The sequence below is a fragment of the Bos javanicus genome, chromosome 19, assembly GCF_032452875.1.
Source record: "Bos javanicus breed banteng chromosome 19, ARS-OSU_banteng_1.0, whole genome shotgun sequence".
Lineage (NCBI taxonomy): Eukaryota > Metazoa > Chordata > Mammalia > Artiodactyla > Bovidae > Bos > Bos javanicus.
Genome location: NC_083886.1, coordinates 35,728,650 through 35,747,650, shown reverse-complemented (window position 1 = coordinate 35,747,650; position 19,001 = coordinate 35,728,650). Strand labels below are relative to the sequence as shown.

At 48.0% G+C, this 19,001-nt stretch overlaps 1 protein-coding gene across 2 annotated transcripts in view; it reads right to left on the bottom strand.

Moving 5' to 3' along the window:
- SHMT1 (serine hydroxymethyltransferase 1) overlaps positions 1-19,001 on the bottom strand; it is a 27,476-nt gene extending 8,475 nt beyond the window's left edge. The window contains exons 1-2 of one of the 2 annotated variants that reach the window (XM_061391247.1): positions 18,851-19,001; positions 518-632 (exon numbers count right to left, since the gene is read on the bottom strand). In XM_061391247.1, the coding sequence (XP_061247231.1) occupies positions 518-613 (96 nt within the window). In that variant the 5' untranslated portion in view covers positions 614-632; positions 18,851-19,001. Of the gene's footprint in view, positions 1-517; positions 633-6,090; positions 6,237-18,850 lie in introns of those variants that run through there. The other variant, XM_061391246.1, reaches the window with a different exon arrangement.

Sequence of the window (19,001 nt, the reverse complement as noted above, 5' to 3'; positions counted from 1 at the left end):
GAATCCACAGAGACAGAAAACAGACCAGTGGTTGCTGAGGGTTGGGAATCTGGGGGATGGAGGGGGGCAGTTGCTAATGGGTTTGAGGTTTCTTTTGGGGGGATTAAAATGTTCTAAAAGCAATCATGAATACACTAAAAACCAATGAACTGTGTACTTTAAATGGGCAACTTGTATGTTAAGTGCATTCACTTATCTCATGTGTAAAGCTGTTGTGAAAATACATAAATAAAAGATGCTTCTAGAAATGCTCCTCTGAACTGTAAGAAGAGGGTCAAGTCTCAGTGAGCCCACCCCTTCCCCTTTCCTCAGCAGCAGCCAGCACACTGCTCTTCACAGAAACTCAGATCTAAATGCACCCTCAAGGGACTTTCAGCCACTTGGTAGCCACTGTCTATAAACCTGTCCTGTGTCCAAACCACAAGGCTGTCCCAAACACAGCTAATTTCTGGTAAGAATCAGAGGCCTGAACAAGGACCTCCAACAGCAGAACTTGCGAGAACACCCACAGCCTCACCTCGACATCGTTGTCCTTCAGGGGCTGTGCCAGCATCTTCTCGTGCAAGGACCACAAATTGGCATCTCTGGGTGCCTTGTTGACTGGAGCTGCCATTGTGCTGGTTCAGAGGCACCTAAAAATGGAAAAACTTCGAAAATTAAACTCAGTCACAGCTCATCGCCACCTGTCAGTTCCCAAGTTGCTGAAGGACTGACACACGTGTGGGCCTTGTCCCAGAACCGCCTGGAGAGCATGAGGACTCTGCTGCAGATCCACCGTGTGGGACCACCTGTGGATCCCTGCAGGTCACTGGCTCCTCAGGAGACCCGCCCTCCTTGCCTTGAGGCTGCTCCAGCCTCGGGGAGTCCAGCACCCTCTCTTCCTACCTGAACTTCTCCTGGTTGTGGCTTAGCTCCCCAACTGAGCCAGCTTCCTGAAGGCAAGGGCTGATGGTTACTTTGTAAAAAATTTCCCACAGTACCCAGCACAGCCATATGAGAGTAATATTTGCCAAATGAACAAGTGAATTGCTGACTTATGCATTACTTTTTCTATTTCTCAAGTAATGAAAATGAGACTCAGAAAAGTATCTTAGTGGAGGGCTGCACAGCCCACTGGCCTTGGAGGAGAGTCTCAAACCCCACACAGGCTCCACCACCTGGTGTCCCGTGGCTGGGGCTGCAAGTAAAGTGCACGCTCTGAGTTGACCCTTACCTCTGGTAAGGTCCACGGGCAGAGGTACACACCTGGACTCGGCATCATCACAGTACAGCAGGCTTGTGTCTTCACATACGTGCCCACAAAGAACAAGAGTCTGAGCTCAGTGCTATTTCAGCTAAAGGGACAGCGTAAATGTTTACAGGAACTGACCTCCTTTAATTGACGGTTGGCAACTTTTCAGTACTTTCTACTAATTAGATAAGCTTTCATTTCAAATTCACTCCCTTAACAGTTACTTAGTGAGGCCCTTCCCCTCAGCAGCCACAGGTCGAGACTGGGAACACAGTGGGACCCAAACAGACTGAAACTTCACGGGGCTTCCTGGGGGAAGGTGAGCAGGAAACAGCAAGCACACTAAATGCAGACAGATAACCAGGCCCACAAGGACAAGCGCTGGTGGCAGGTCAGCTTGGAGGGTGGTGACTAGAGGAGAGGACACCAGGCTGAGAAGGAGCCCATCAGACGCAGTCTCCTGAGAGCACTGTGAGAATATAAATAATTACACACACACACAGGTCTCTGCGATTTCCTAGTGACAGGAACATCTCTTGTTTCAATGATGCAACTCGGGGTGGGAGGCTCCCAAGTTGGGGCTGGTCCCAGAAAGACCAGGCCATGATGAGAAGCATTTTCAGCCCCCTCAACTCCTCCAGAGAGGGAAAGGGGCTGGAAATGGAGTTAATGACCCCCTCACAGGGTTCAGGGAGCTTCTGGGTGGTGCACCCCAACTCCATAGGAACCCTCCCAGCCCTCGCCCTGAACATTTCTCTCTTCCTTTGGCTGCTTGTCTGTGTCCTTTGTCATATCCTTTAATGAACTGGTGAACGTAAGTTAGTGTCTGCCTGGGTTCTGACAGCTCTTCTAGAACATGTTCGAGTCCAAGGAGGGTCCTGGGAGTCAAGCTGGACAGAAGCTGTGGGTCCCTTGTGCAAATATCTACCAGCAGGAAGCTTTAACCAGGAAATCCCAAACTGGGGTTTTTGAAGCAGCCATTATTTTAACATGAGCACAACAGGATCAGAAACACGGCCACTCCCGCAAAACCAGCAGTGAGTGCAGGACTTAGGCCACAAATGCGTCTAAGGCAGAAGTGGCCCCAACCCTGGTGCCAGGGCCTCCGCCACATCGCCCCCCCCGCCCCGGAGGTGCAGGGAGACGAGGTGGTCTGGACACCTGGCCAATGGCTCCTCTGAACTCAATGGCTGCTTCCCATGTGCCCTCAGCAGGTGGTGGCAAACCCACAGAAAACCAGAGACCAAATGGGTACACTCGTCCTACAGTCTTTTTAAAGAGAAAAGTTTCTTTGAAATTCCAACTGCTCAATGTTAAAAAGGATTCAAGCAATAAAGAGCAAGTATTTCTCAACCACCAAATAAGTAACTAAAGTCCCTTTGGAATGCTTTCTCCCCCTTCTTCCAGGAAAGTTACATCTGCATCAGCTCCTAGAGGCACTCAGATCCACTCCACTCCACCTCCACCTGTGGTCTCAGCATCTCCTGTTAAGATCGCCACCCGCAGGGTGGCAAAGCCGACTGCTTTGCCCTCATAGCAAACTCTTTCTTTTATGGCTGCATCGCAAAGCATGTGGGATCTTTTGGGATCAAACCCGTGCCCCTGCATGGGAGCATAGCGTTTTAACCACTGGACCACCCGGGAAGTGCCAACAAACCCTCCTCTCATCTAAGATGCAAACTTGGGAGTCCCAGTTCCTTCTCAACCCCTGGGTGAGGGCTGTCTGTGTGGTTGGCCCCCCTCCAAGGCTAGCAGGGCCCCCTTGCTCCTGCTGCCACTCTCTGGGGGTGTTTCTCACCCTGCATCCTGTTATCACTCAGGTCAAGTCACCCCCACCCCCAAATGGAGTGCTCAGTTCACATTCTTATTAAATCCACCCAAGTTGAGTTCTTTTTAAAGTTCTTTTTTAAAAAAACCAAAAGTCAAAGAGGTCTGAATTCTTTATTAAAACAATAACTTCAGGATTCTTTGTTTTGTTTCAGTTAAATCTGTAATATCTATTACAGTATAATGTATATCTTGCAGCATTCTAAATTACAGCAAGAAAGGCAGAGAACCCTGACAGCTGGCAAACAAGTGAGACAAAGATCCCGAGACTGTCCTCTTTTACATCAGAGGGAAGACCAGAAGATACACTGAGCGTCTATCCTTCAGGTCTGGATGTTGACTGAGAAACAGGACACCTTGCACTTTTCTCACTTTTTTTTGAACTGTGACAGAAGTGCACAGCTCAGTGACATTAAAAACATCCACATTGTCATGCAGCTCCACCACCATCATCTTCAGAATGCTTCCACCTTCCTAAACTGAAACTGTGTCCCCATTAAGCATGCTCCATTCTCTTCCCTTCCAGCATAGGGTAGCAACTATGCTAGTTTCTATCTCTGTGAATTTGACTATTTCAGGGACCTCCTGTAAATGAGGTCACACAATATTTGTCCTTTTGTAGCTGGCTTATTTCACACAGCACAATGGCACCAAAGTTCAACTGTGTGGCGCAGGTGTCAGTTTCCTTCCTTTTAAAGGCTGGATAATAGTCCACTGTTCAGAGAGACTGCTTGTTTATCCATCCACCCATCCATCTGATGCCTGGGCTGCTCCCACCTCCTGGCTATTGCAAGGAACGCTGCAGTGAACACAGGCGCACAAATATCCAGTCCCTACTGTCAGTTTTTTTGGGTTATACCCAGAAGTGGAATTTCCAGGTCATATAGTAATTCTACATTTAATGAGAAATAAGCTTTTGATATTTAGGAGCTTTACTTCACTATCATTAACCTACAATGGATTCATTCGTTCCTTTAACAAATATTTATTAAGTGACACCTGTGTCCCAGGCACTGAGTTAGGACCTCAGAATACAGAGGTCAACAAGACAGAGGCCCTGCCATTATGAGAAGCAGGATATAAAAAAGTAAATAAGTTCACAAGAGATAACATCAGGGAGTGATGACTGTTGCTGCTGCTGCTAAGTCACTTCAGTCGTGTCCGACTCGTAGCGATCCCATGGACTGTAGCCCACCAGGCTCCTCCATCCATGGGATTTTCCAGGCAAGAGTACTGGAGTGGGGTGCCATCGCTTTCTCTGGTGATGACTGTTAGAGGGCAATAAACAGTCAGAGGGCTTGTTTAGACCTGCCATGGAAAGCGCCTGAGCTGAGATCGGAACAGTGGAAAGGAGCCAAGCTTATGAGACATGGGGCAAGAGCAAACACCAGTCCAAAGGCCCGAAAATGGGAAGAGGTTTCAGTTGTCAAGGATCAGAAATAAGGAACACAACAGAGACGAGGAGATGAGATTCGAGGGCCTAAAGTCCAGTGCAGGGATGAGATAAGATCCTCACCTTGGCAGAATAGAGCTCACAGGTTTCAAACTGTGCTCAAGGACCTAGGTCTCATGTTGTTTTCCAGTGTACCTGTTTGAGAAATACCTGTCTGAAACTAACAACAAGAGAAACCCGACTGGAGAAGATCAAGGTTCATTTCGTGAGAGCAGTGGACATTCCATGGGTCGGACCCCCGCCATGCCCCACTTCCCATCAGTGAAGGCCACATCCAAGGGAGCTGTGCTGAACTCACTGCAGAGCCAGCCTGCAGAGTTTGAGTCCCGCTCTCCACTTCCTAATGTGCTGCGGACACCTGTTTCTCAGTCTCCTTGTGCATGACACAGGGATGACAACAGTCCTGAGCTGGTTGGAGTTAAATAAGGTATACAACACAGAGCATTCAGACAGGACCAGGCAGAGTGACTACTCAACAATCAGCAGCTACAGGACATCACCAGTGGTCCAGTGGTTAAGACTCCATGCTTCCACTGCAGGGGCCATGAGTTCCATCCCTCGTTGGGGAACTAAGATCCCACATGCCATGTGGTGTGGTCAAGAGATTTAAAAAAAGAGAGAGAGAGAGCAGCTACTATTATTATTAAAGAGACTTGGGTACCTTAGGGCCATCTTTACTACCTCTAAGCACCCCGGGAAACACAACCTACTGCAGCTGTCACTGTGTCATGCTGTTGGTGTTTCTGTTGGAGAAATGTCACTTACCTGTGACACTGTCCATGATCATCACCTCAAGCCCAGGGAAACAATCCGAGTAAGTGAATTCACTTCCCAGGGTTACCATCCTTCCCATACCCCCAGATCTTTCCTGGGTCTTTGTCACACAATGGGATCAGCCCCTTGTTGGTCCTGAGGAAATTATTGTCTGTGTGTGTGCCCTACTTTACAAAGGAGCAAACAGGCTCAGAAGCTAGGTGGCATATAATAGTGACAGAAGGAATCTGAACTCTTTTCCCTGACTCTGTGCTAAACAAAACCATAATCGCCCACTTCCACTGCCCGTTCCGGCAAGTAAAAAGATTATGAGCCCATAAGAACGTGAACTGGTGTTTCCAGTCTGCCAGCTCTAATCGCGTTTGTGCTTGCCTCAGTTGATCAAAGGTCGCTTAACTTCCTGGACCTCGACGCTCAGGGACCTGGGCCGTGAACCCCACAGGGCAGCGCTTGTCTCCTAGGCCGGAGTGAGGGGTGGGGGGTGGGGAGGCCAGGCTCGCCCACCACCACCCCAGGGCGGCCGCAAGTGCAGTGGGACCGCGTGGGCTTCGTCGGGCCCCCTCTTTGAGCCTCCCCTTCCCCGTCTGCAAAATGGGCTACAGGAAGCACCTGGATACAGCAGCGCCGGCAAGATATTGGGACGAGGTGACGCGCTGCACTGAAATCTAGAGTTCCACAAGGAAGGCGGCCGCCGGCACCTGCACCGAGCCTTCGAGGTGCGGTCAACCCAACCGCACGGGTCTTGACCTGGGGCCGCGCTCCCCGGCCCCTTACCCCAGGCGCCAGCAAGGCGCTCCACACTCACCCGATCCCGCTTCTCGGAGCCGCGGGGGAAGAAGCACAGCCAGAAACACCAAGCTCCCGGCTGCTGCCAACACCACCTGAGTTGGGACCCGCGCGCTAGCTCCACGTGATCCACGCTCAAGACCAGCTCCCAAATCTGGCGCGCCCCGCCCCGCCCCGCCCCGGCCCCGCCCCAGAGACACCCAATCAGAGCGCGCATCCTGGAGAGCCCCCGAGTAGCCCAATCAGGACGCGGAAACGGGAGAGCTCCGCCCCCAAAGGAGCCCGCGCTATTGGCTACCGCGGGGTCGGGCCTCGCCCAGTACAGCGGAGTGTGTCTTTGCTCACCTGGGCCAGGGGTCATGGTGCCATCCTCTGGGGCTGCAGGCCAGGGGCTGGGGGTTTCCCGGAAGACAAGAGGTTTAGAGGTGAATTCTGTTGCTTATATCTGTCTTCTGCATTGTCCTACTTACAGGTTACCACAGTGGACATTTAAATAGGACAAAGCGGGGTTCCAACTCCAACACTATTAGTCTGCACATATGGAACCCTAGACCAGTCACTTCGCTTTTTGAGTTTCATATTCTCATCTTTGAGTTGGAGATAACTATATCTTCCTGACAGGGCTGTGGAGAGGTTTTGTAGATGTATCTAAAACACTTGACTTTGTGTCTGACACACAGCAAGGGCTCAATAAATAAAAACCGTTGTTGTTATTCAGTCGCCAAGTCATGTCCGACTTTCTGCCACCTCTTGAACTGCAGCAGGCCTGGCAGGCTTCCCTGTTCTTCACTATCTCCTGGAGTTTGTTAATATGTTAACATTTTAACATTAAACCATTGTTAAGAATAATAAAACCAAGGGCCTGCACAATATAGGGAACAAGCTGACGAAGATTCTCTAACTGAAGGAAGGCTGACTTTTGGACTTTCCTTTTTGTCTCTGTGTTGTCAGATTTCAGCAAGAATCCTGCTAAGTCAGTTTAAACAGAACAGCCCGCCCCCACTTCTCCATATCTGATTTGATTCCTCATATTCTACCAGCCTTGGTGATGTCTGACCACCCAGGCCCAGTCAGCTCGGCCAGAATTCCCTTTCCCCTGATGTTTCCCTTAATAATTTTCCATCCACCCACCTCATGCTGCTCCTTGCTATATAAATTCCCACTGCCCTTGCTGTATTCAGAGTTGAGCATAACCTCTCTCCCAAACTGCAAGGTTCCATGCCAGTGGTCCCTACACCAATTGAAATCATGCACCCCGACACCCCCCACCACCACCACCGAATAAGATCTGTCTTACTGTGTCATTGAATATTTTTTTCTTTAACAGCTCTGGATTTTTCAGTACTCAGTGTACCCACAACACTTTACCTCTTACAATGTCAAGCAATTTCCAAAATATTGTAACAAATGTGGCTAAAATGTGCCAGTGAATGGATTCAAAATTGATTCAGAAAAGTCCAGGGAAAGACAGTGAGACAGTAAGGATCCATAAGAAAGTCAAGAACCTTCAGTTCCTTTTCAAGGGCTCTATATAAAATCCTGAGCCATATCCTCGAGCTGTTGTGCAGATACTGAAACCCCCCACAAGGTGGAAGAAGTTAACAGCACACTGACCACCAACATGTAGACCCTACACTGGTTAAAGCCAAAAAATTGATAACCGAGATTCCCAAAACGCCACCCTGTTACCACCACCAACTAAGAAGAATGATCACGAGCTGATCACATACCCTTGAACCCTCACCCCTAATGTTGTCTTTGAAAGCCTTCCCAAAAGCCACTGGGGAGTTGAGTCTTTTGCACATGAGCTGCAGTAAACTTGGTCCTGCAGCAAACGCTGTATTTTCCTTCAGTACCACTTGGTGCCAGTAGGTTGACTTTGCTGTGCATCAGGTGAACAGATGCAGGCTTGGTTTGGTAATGTCTGTTGTTGCTATTCAGTCTCTAAGTCATGCCCAGCTCTTTGTGACCCCATGGACTGCCGCATACCAGGATCCCCTGCTCTTCACTATCCTCCAGAGTCTGCTCAAATTCATGTCCATTGAGCCAATGATGCTATAGATAGATATTAACAACATCTCTTTTAAACATATATAAATCCTTTTGAAGATTAGATAGGCCTTTTGTCAAGTTTATGACCCAGGAATGTCTTTGTCAAGAACCTGGGAGCCATCACTTTGAAACAGAAATGTGAAGGATCCAGCAGCCATATCTCCAAGTGTCTGTCACTGGGTAAGAACCTCCTTTTAAGATGCAGAACTACTTCCTGTGATAAAGATAGGACAAGGTTGTTATTCCTCTTGAGACAGGTAGGAAGGAGAAGGCACAACCATTAAAGCAGTTCATTGGGTCACAGAGTCGGACATGACTTAGCAACTGAACAACAACAGACTTTGAGGATACAACAAAAGCTGCTGCTGCTGCTAACTCGCTTCAGTCGTGTCTGACTCTGTGCGACCCCATAGACAGCAGCCCACCAGGCTCCCCCGTCCCTGAGATTCTCCAGGCAAGAACACTGGAGTGGGTTGCCATTTCCTTCTCCAATGCGTGAAAGTGAAAAGTTAAAGGGAAGTCGCTCAGTCATGTCTGACTCTTCGCGACCCCATGGACTGCAGCCCACCAGGCTCGTCCATCCGTAGGATTTTCCAGGCAAGAGTACTGGAGTGGGGTGCCATTGCCTTCTCCGACAACAAAAGCTGATTGGAACCAATCAGGCCCAAGACAGTGAAAGAGTCGACTTCCAGCAGACTCTGAGCCTCAGTCTGTGCTCAATGTAATGCGTTAGCATCTAAATGACACACACACAGGCAGCATAACAGTTTTGAGGCTGACCCTAAGAGGGCAAAAAGTGGGCAGTGGCCCAGTTCCTAGAAATCCCTGCCCCTTCTCCAACCACTTTACTCTTAAATTCTTTCCTGTGTGAAGCCAAGGACCCTCATTTGGTGACCTGCTAGAGACCTTGTTCACTCCTCCCCACCCTTCTCCTGCAACATCTTTTGTGGCAACCACAAAAGGGACATCAAAGGGCATAAAGTGGACCCATCTACTAGGCTGTGGCTGCCCACTGCAGAGGACGGCTGGGACTTAGTCCTGAAGATTTGAGTAGCCCTTAGGTGGCAGCTAATGCTGCCTGGGAGATCTAGTGGAGACCAGCTCTCTGGCCCCAAAGGAGCCCACCAAGCCCAAGGCTTTTCTCTTCATGTTTGTCATTCTCCCCATTACTCCATTTCTTTGGACCTGAGAAGATCCACAGAGTCCACCACTTGGACTTCCAAATTAAGACTGTGGCAACTGGCAACCTGACTGGGTTAGTTTCCCCTCGTGGGTCCTCAAGTCTGATTCCCCCTCCCTCCTCGTTCTTAGTCTTGGCCCAGTTCCAGAAAGTCAGAACTTCATCGGGGGCCCAAATAAGGAGACCATGGGAGTCTCCCACTACATCTGTGGCCCAGCCCTCTCTGAGTGCCTCTCAGGGCTCACAGCCTCATTGCACCCCTGGTTACATGTGAGGGTCTCAGACTTCATCAACACCTGAGCAGAGGAAGTGATCAAGCACCCTCCTCAGGGGGCCTGTGAATCTCTGGCTGAGGAAGCATCCTGGATGGGCACCTTCTCTCTTTGCCCTGGATTTCTCTCATACCCTCCTTCTCTCATCCCCTGCTGGTTTCTTAGCCTGTCTACTGGTCCTTGCACCTCCCTGCCAGCTTTCCCAGCGGGTGGGGGTTACCTCTGTCCTGCTCATGTAAAGAAGTGCCCATCCTCAATAGCACAAGGACAACCTCCCAAGGAGGACTTTGACTTTGTCTTGTTACCACTTTCTGGCTTCTGCTCTACCCTGCAGCTCTGTTTGTTAGAAAAATGAAAGTGAAGTTGCTCAGTCGTGTCCAACTCTTTTGGACCCCATGGACTGTAGCCCACCAGGCTCCTTCATCCATGGGATTCTCCAGGCAAGAGTATTGGAGTGGGTTGCCATTTCCTTCTTCAGGGGATCTTCTCGACCCAGGGATAGAACCCGGGTCTCCCGCATTGTAGGCAGACACTTTACCGTCTGAGCCACCAGGGAAGTCTCTTTGTTTATCTTTTCCTTTCTCCGAAAATGAAGGTAATCTGCTTAGTGACACAGGGCCTAGGTCTCCTCCCTCTCTCCCTGAAGGGTTTAGGACTTAGGACTCTAGTCACTTTTTCTGGCTCTTGTTCCTCCCCTTGACTAACCCCAGAGGTCTCCTCAGGCTCACCAAACTGATTTTGGGTGCTTACAGGGCCCTCGCTGTTGTCTTTGCAAGACAAACCTTTTCTCATGGTCTGATGGCTACAAGCCCAGTTTTCCCTGCTTAATTAGACACCTCTTCAGCCTTGATCCCCTAACCTGATCAGTTTGTTCAGTCACTCAGTCATGTCCGACTTTTTGCAACACCATGGACTGCAGCACACCAGTCCTGGACAGCACTTCCCTGTCCATCACCAGCTCCCAGAGCTTGCTCAAACTCATGTCCATAGAGTCAGTGATGCCATTTAACCATCTCATCCTCTGTCGTCCCTTTCTCCTCCTGCTTTCAATTTCTCCCAGCATCAGGGTCTTTTCCAATGAGTCAGTTCTTGGCATCAGGTGGCCAAAGTATTGGAGTTTCAGCTTCAGCATCAGTCCTTCCAATGAATATTTCAGACTGATTTCCTTTAGGACTGACTGTTTTGATCTCCTCATTATCCAAAGGACTCTCAAAAGTCTTCTTCAACACCACAGTTCAAAAGCATCAACTTTTCAGTGCTCATCAGTGTCTTTATGGTCCAACTTTCACATACATGACTACCAAAAAAACCATAGCCTCAACTATACAGACCTTTTTCGGTAAAATAATGTCTTTGCTTTTTAATATAATATCTAGGTTTGTCATAGCTTTTCTTCCAAGGAGCAAACGTCTTTTAATTTCATGGCTGTAGTCACCATCCACAGTGATTTTAGAGCCCAAGAAAATAAAGTCTGTCACTGTTTCCATTGTTTCCCATCTATCTGCCATGAAGTGATGGAACCAGATGCCATGATCTTAGTTTTTTGAATGTTGAGTTTTAAGCTAGCTTTTTCATTCTCTTCTTTCACTTTCGTCAAGAGGCTCTTTAATTCCTCTTTGCTTTCTGCCATAAGGGTGGTGTTATCTGCATATCTGAGGTTATTGATATTTCTCCCTGCAATCCTGATTCCACCTTGAGCTTCATCCAGTCCAGCATTTCACATGATGTACTCTGAATATAAGTTAAATAAGGAAGGTGACAATATACAGCCTTGATGTACTCCTTTCCCAATTTGGAACCAGTCCGTTGTTCCATGTCCAGTTCTAACTGTTGCTTCTTGACCCGCATACAGATTTCTCAGGAGACAGGTAAGGTAGTCTGGTATTCTCATCTCTTGAAGAATTTTCCAGTTTATTGTGATCCACACAGTGAAAGGTTTTGGCGTAGTTAATGAAGCAAAAGTAGATGTTTTTCTGGAATTCTCTTGCTTTTTCAATGATCCAACAGATATTGGCAATTTGATCTCTTGTTCTGCTGCCTTTTCTAAATTCAGCTTGAACATCTGGAAGTTCTCTGTTCAAGTACTGTTGAAGCCTAGCTTGGAGAATTTTGAGCATTATTTTGCTAGCGTGTGAGATGAGTGCAATTATATGGTAGTTTGAACATTCTTTGGCATTGCCTTTCTTTGGGACGGAATGAAAACTGACCTTTCCAGTCCTGTGACCACTGCTGAGTTTTCCAAATTTGCTGGCATATTGAGTGCAGCACTTTCACAGCATCATCTTTTAGGATTTGAAATAGTTTAGCTGGAATTCCATCACCTCCACTAGCTTTATTAGTAGTGATGCTTCCTAAGGCCCACTTGACTTCATACTCCAGGATGTCTGGCTCTAGGTGAATGATCACACCATTGTGATTATCTGGATCATTAAGATCTTTTTTGTATAGTTCTTCTGTGTATTCTTGCCACCTCTTCTTAATATCTTCTGCTTCTGTTAGGTCCATACCATTTCTGTCCTTTATTGTGTCCATCTTTGCATGAAATGTTCCCTTGGTATCTCTAATTTTCTTGAAGAGATCGCTAGTCTTTCCCACTCTATTGTTTTCCTCTATTTCTTTGCACTGATCACTTAGGAAGGCTTTCTTATTTCTCCTTGCTATTCTTTGGAACTCTGGGGTCAGGCCAATAAACTGCCTATAGGACTTATCTCTGTGACAATCCCTTGAAGAGCCCCACCCACTAAAGTCCTTGGCAGCACACTCCTTTCTTACATTTTGGGCTATCAGTGAAGAGTAAAAGTGTGTCTGACTCTTTGTGACCCCATGGACTGTAGCCCATCAGGCTTCTCTGTCCATGGAATTCTCCAGGCAAGAATACTGAGTGGGTAGCCATTCCGTTCTCCAGAGGATCTTCCAGACCCAGGGATCGAACTCAGGTCTCCTGTGTTGCAGGCAGATTCTTTACTGTCTGAGCCACCAGGAAAGTCCTGGTGGGCTATCAGGGAGAAAAATAAACTGCAGCTTCCATGCCTGCACCACCTCAGGGCTACCTTTCCTTGTGAAAACTCATGGGAAGGACAGGGTCCAGGAAGCCCGGATTGGAGCCCTGCCCTGTGGAGAAGGGATGTGTGTGAAGTGCAGCCAGGAAGGCTACCGGAAGGATGAATGTCACTCGCGGGGAAGAGGGCCACCTGTCCAAAATATAAACAGAAGGATCACTGGAAGCAGGACTGCCCTCAGTCCCGAAGGGGACTCAGGGCTCCAGAAGACTGACAGGGCCCAGGACCCTCCCTGGCTCCCAGAGGACACCTGGTCATTCTCCAGAGGAGCTGCAGCAGCCCTTGATGTGGCAGGTAGGAAGATTATTTTCTATTAGGTATGGGGGCAGGCTGCTCTGTGCTGACTGGTTTCCCTGGACAATCCAGTCTAATTCTCAGGAATGAGATTCAGAACCTAGTGATTCAGAATCCCCTCTTCCCCACCCCATGCAGCTGCTTGTTAGGAATTTTACCTCTGCACATCAGTTTCTTCTCATGCCTGAGTGCCACCCCCACCTCATGGATCACTGCCTTATTGTAGCAAAGGGGCTTGCATAACTCAATGAAGGTATGAGCCATGCCATGCAGGGCCGTCCAAGACGGATGGGTCATAGTGGAGAGTTCTGACAAACCATGGCCCACTGGAGGAGGGAATGGCAAACCACTCTAGTATTCTTGCCGTGAGAACCCCATAAACTGTATAAAAAGACAGAAAGATGTGACACCGAAAGATGAGCCCTCCATGTTGGAAGGTGTCCAGTAGGCTACTGGGGAAGAGCGGAGGACAATTACTAATAGCTCCAGAAAGAATGAAGCTGCTTGCTGGAAAGGGACCATTCTATTTCAAATGATACTCCACTCTGGAGACCCTCACAGAGAAAGCACTCAGCCATGGTAACCTGCCTTAGTCCCAGCCAGAGGAGGTCTCCATTCCAGCCCACATTATTTCTCAAGTGGGCCCCACTGTCTGGGATGCTGAAGTCCCTGGGAAAGCTACTAATTTGCTCCCAGTTCAGAGCCTGTTAAACCCAATGCTGATTACCCATGCAAGAGACTCTGATACCTGAGGCCCAACAAGGTATCCAACTTCTAATAACCAAGTTCTTAAAATATGGGCTATGACCCTGCCATTTGGACAATTCATTTGTGTTAAACAAAAGCCCACTCTTCGGCCCTGGAAGGAGTCCCCTTGCCAGCAACAATTCTGCTTATAAAAAACAGTGGAGAATACAGGTTTGTTTAAGTCCTGAGGATGTTACTGAAAGCCCAACTTCTCTGTATGCTAGCGCTGAAACAAATCCCAGAGACAGAGTTTTGGATGAAGTCAAAAATGACAGCTTTATTGCCTTGCCAGGCAAAGGGAAGCACACCACACTTCTCCTCAAAAAGCCTGTGTGCCTCTACTTTAGAGAACTGGATGAGGGCTTATAGCAGTGGGCCAAAGGTGGGGCCAGACAAGACCGGGGGTCTCCCCATCTTGATGAGCTTCTCGAGTTCCTTTAATCTTGCCTTAGATTGTTTCTTGGCTGCTCTTCCCTGAATTAGCAGCTGTTCCAATCTGCCTTTTGGAACTCCAGGAAGGTCAGGGAGGCTGAAGTCTTACCTACAAGAAATGGGGGACACAAAGACCTCCATGCCTGGGAGCCCCACAGAGTCCAGCTTGGTTTTAAGGGCAGGAGATCCAACCAGTCCATTCTGAAGGAGATCAGCCCTGGGATTTCTTTGGAAGGAATGATGCTAAAGCTGAAACTCCAGTACTTTGGCCACCTCATGCGAAGAGTTGACTCATTGGAAAAGACTCTGATGCTGGGAGGGATTGGGAGCAGGAGGAGAAGGGGACGACAGAGGATGAGATGGCTGGATGGCATCACTGACTCAATGGACGTGAGTCTGAGTGAACTCCGGGAGTTGGTGATGGACAGGGAGGCCTGGCGTGCTGCAATTCATGGGGTCGCAGAGTCAGACACGACTGAGCGACTGAGCTGAACTGAACTGAATGGGGCAGTAGTCCCAGTTCACCTGATAGTCCCCTTGGGGAACTCCCCTGGTGGCTCAGCTGGTGAAGAATCCGCCTGCACTGTGGGAGACCTGGGTTCAAGCCCTGGGTTGGAAAGATTCCCTGGAGAAGAGAAAGGCTACCCACTCCAGTATTCTGGCCTAGAGAATTCCATGGACTGTATAGTCCATGGGGTCGCAAAGAGTTGGACACAACAGAGCGGCTTTCACTTAGCCACACTTGTCCTGAAGGAAATCAACCCTAAATATTTATTGGAAGGACTGATACTGAAGCATCACCAACGCAATGGATATGAATTTGGGCAAACTCTGGGAGATAGTGAAGGACAGCGAAGCCTGGTGTGCTGCACTGCATGGAGTCAAAAAGAGTTGGATGCAACTTAGCAACTGAACAACAACAACAATAACAACACCATATTGACTAAGTTCCAGAGACTGTAAACTGATTTCCAGAGCTAGACCTAAAAGATGTTTTCTTTAGGATTCTTCTGCACCCAGACTCCCAACACCTCTTTGCTTTTGCGTGGACAAATCCAGACAGCCACGTAATGCCGTGAATGCTCCCACTCTGTGGCATTCAAGTAGAGGAAAGCCATGCAGTTCCAGGAACTCAGTCAACCACAGCCTTGTCCACTACTGCTGCTTCATCGGTGTTCAAGGGTCACATGGTGCCCAGCACGGACTAGGCCAGGGGCCTGTGTCCGCTTCTACACACATTATTGGCATCCACAGTGCATTCATGGCCTTGATCCCTAAGGACTACTCTGTGTATCACGCTGTGTACCCTCCTACCTCTTGGGCTGTGTGATGCCCTGTGCCCTCTCCCCTGTGCCCACCCCCTCGGTGCCCCCGTGGCTGTGTGGGTAGACTCAGACCCCTGGGTCTTGCCTCTCCCTGCTCCAAGGCCATCCAAAGCTATCTGGGGTCTCCATTTACCCACTGCCCACATGGCCTGCCCCACAGCTCCGAGGGGGGCAGAACCCTTCGCAGGAGCCTGGTGTGCCTGTCTGTTCCCCTCCAGACTGCTTCTTTCTCCAGCCCAGAGAAAGTCCTCTTCCCAGAGAAAGTCCTCTTGTTTTAGAGGCTCGGTGGAATGGAAAATCATCTGGCTCACCAGTGTATTCCCTACTCTAAATCACAAGGAGAGGAGGCCTTTGTAACCCCAAGGCCTCCTCTCTGCCACTAAACCCTTTTCTCTCAAACCATGTGCACTGTGAGGAAGTTCCCAAATGACTTGAAACTCAAGAATTACGACCTTTATTCTCTCTGCCTAATCTGCTGGCTCTTCCTGATGCTATAGTGAAACAAGGACCCAGAGTCTCAGCTCACATTGGGTGACAAGAGTACACATATGTAAGTAGATCAAAATACTACCTTCCAGGGGAGGACGTCTTACTCAGAGTGGATGCTAGCCAATTAGGAGAGGCCACACAGCTCAGTGAGAGTGGACGCCTTTGATTTTGCTGCAAAGGCACATCGAAGCATACAAGGTCAATGTGCCGTGTGGCCTTGAGTAAGATGTTCGAGCTCTCTGATTTTTCACCACGTCCACCTTGGACTCCTCTCTTCCTCTCCTTTCCTCCAGGCTGTGGGCTCTCCAGATATGATCTATGATCTTCATTCTCCTACACATTCTCCCAGACCAGCTCCTCTACTCCCAGGTGGTGTTGACCATCTGAGTGAAGTGTCACAGGTGTTGGAGGAGAAGGAGGGAGAAACTCTAGGGTGGGGGAGGTGTACAAGGTGGGAGAGGGGCTGGCAAAGAGACCCACTAACCCTGCCTGTGGCGGGTAAGGAAGCCTGCCCCAAGGAGGGTCACATCAGACTCACAGGTCTGATTTCTCTGGACAAAAGGAGGTGGAAGGGAGGTAGGCAGGACAGAAGAGCAGGCAGGATGCTGGAGTTCCACCCACTGTTTCCTCCTAGACATCAGGCTGCCTCTGTAACTTTTTATTTCTCCCTATTTAGCAACACTTAAAACAAAAAGGAACTTAAAACTCCACTGTCATCACTTCCCTGTGTGGCCATGCAAAAGCATTATTCTCAGAATGTTAAAAATATGAAACAGACTTCCTCCTCCAAGCATGATACGGTAGAAAAGATCACACTTAACCTTCCTTGATAAACAACTAGGAACTGGGCAAAACCTATCAAAGAGCTCCTTGCAGACACTGAACAATCAGGGGTTGGGGGTTTGGACACTCCGGGAAAAGTAGGGTCTGCCCTGGTTGGGTGTGTGGAGACGATCCTTGATGAGGGGATGGCACAGAGGCTGGTGGCCTTGGCGGCTGGAGAGGGTGGAAGTCAGGGCTGGGAAGAATGAGGCATTGCTTTGTGTGTGGAATTCCTTTGAGTTTGCCAAGTATGTGACTTGCATGTACAGAGAAAAACTCTTCAAAGAGGTAGAACAGCCAGGGAATTGTGAGCTGACAAATCCCCAGAGTTAACAAGGAAAGATGTTCAAACTCTGAGCAGCCCGAGGATCTTCCCCAGTGATGGCAGGGGGCATGGGGTGGACACCCTGGAGCCAGCATACCTGAGTAGTAAATCCAAACTACCCCCAGATGGAAGTTAATCTACTCTCCTCTAGCAAAAGTTTGAAACAAGCCTCAGGCAGAAACCAGAGATGATACTGAAGAACCCAAAGCCACCCTCAGCCGGCTCGATCCAACTGACATTTATAGGACGTGCCACCTAACAACAGAACAGGAGATTACACGTGCTTTCAGGTGATGGCGAACAAATACCAAGGTGGACCACATCTTGGGCCGTAAAACAAACTTCAAGAAATTTAAAAGAAATGAAATCAGAGTGTGTTCTCTGATCACAATGAAACCAAAATAGAAGTCAATAGCAGGAAAGTAATAAAATCTCCAACAACCTAAATGCCCACTGACAGAGGAATGGATGAAGATGTATACATACACAGTGGAATATCACTAGGCCACAAAAAGAATGAAAATTTGCCATTTGCAATAACATGAATGGACTTGGAGAGTATCATGAAAAGTGAATTAAGTTAGACAAAGACAAACATTGTATGACATCAATTATGTGGGCTTTAAAAAATAAAACTAGCCAGTCAGAATGGCTGCAATCCAAAAGTCTACAAGCAATAAATGCTGGAGAGGGTGTGGAGAAAAGGGAACCCTCTTACACTGTTGGTGGGAATGCAGACTAGTACAGCCACTATGGAGAACAGTGTGGAGATTCCTTAAAAAACTGGAAGTAGAACTGCCTTATGATCCAGCAATCCCACTGCTGGGCATACACACGGAGGAAACCAGAAGGGAAAGAGACACGTGTACCCCAATGTTCATCGCAGCAGTGTTTATAATAGCCAGGACATGGAAGCAACCTAGATGTCCATCAGCAGATGAGTGGATAAGAAAGCTGTGGTACATATACACAATGGAGTATTACTCAGCCATTAAAAAGAATACATTTGAATCAGTTCTAATGAGGTGGATGAAACTGGAGCCTATTATACAGAGTGAAGTAAGCCAGAAAGAAAAACACCAATACAGTATACTAACGCATATATATGGAATTTAGAAAGATGGTAACAATAACCCTGTATACGAGACAGCAAAAGAGACACTGATGTATAGAACAGTCTTATGGACTCTGTGGGAGAGGGAGAGGGTGGGAAGATCTGGGAGAATGGCATTGAAACATGTATAATATCATGTATGAAACGAGTTGCCAGTCCAGGTTCGATGCACGATACTGGATGCTTGGGGCTGGTGCACTGGGACGACCCAGAGGGATGGTATGGGGAGGGAGGAGGGTGGAGGGTTCAGGATGGGGAACACATGTATACCTGTGGTGGATTCATTTCAATATTTGGCAAAACCAATACAATATTGTAAAGTTTAAAAATAAAATTAAATTAAAAAAAATAAAAAATAAAACTAGTGACGATAACAACAGTAACTAAAACAGACTCACAGATGCAGAGAACAAATTAGTGGTTACCAGTGGGGAGAGGGAAAAGGGGAGGGGCAAGATATGGGTAGGAGATTAACAGGTTCAAAACTACTACATATAAAATAAATAAGCTACAAGGATATATTGTACAGTGCAAGGAAAATGACCAATATTTTATAATGACTAAGCAGAATATAACCTTTAAAAACTGTGAATCACTATGTTGTACTTCTGAAACTTATATTGTACATCAACTATACCTCAATTTTGAAAAAAAGGAGTCTTTCTTACCGTAGATCTTAGCAACCTCAGCATATGACTTCTTTCTTTCCGTATCAAGTTGAGAACTTTCACCTTTTCACTTAAAGGAAGCGCTGTACGGTGTCTCTCTGGCAGATCTGAGTTGCAGCATCACTACTCTCACACTTTGGGGGCAGTTATT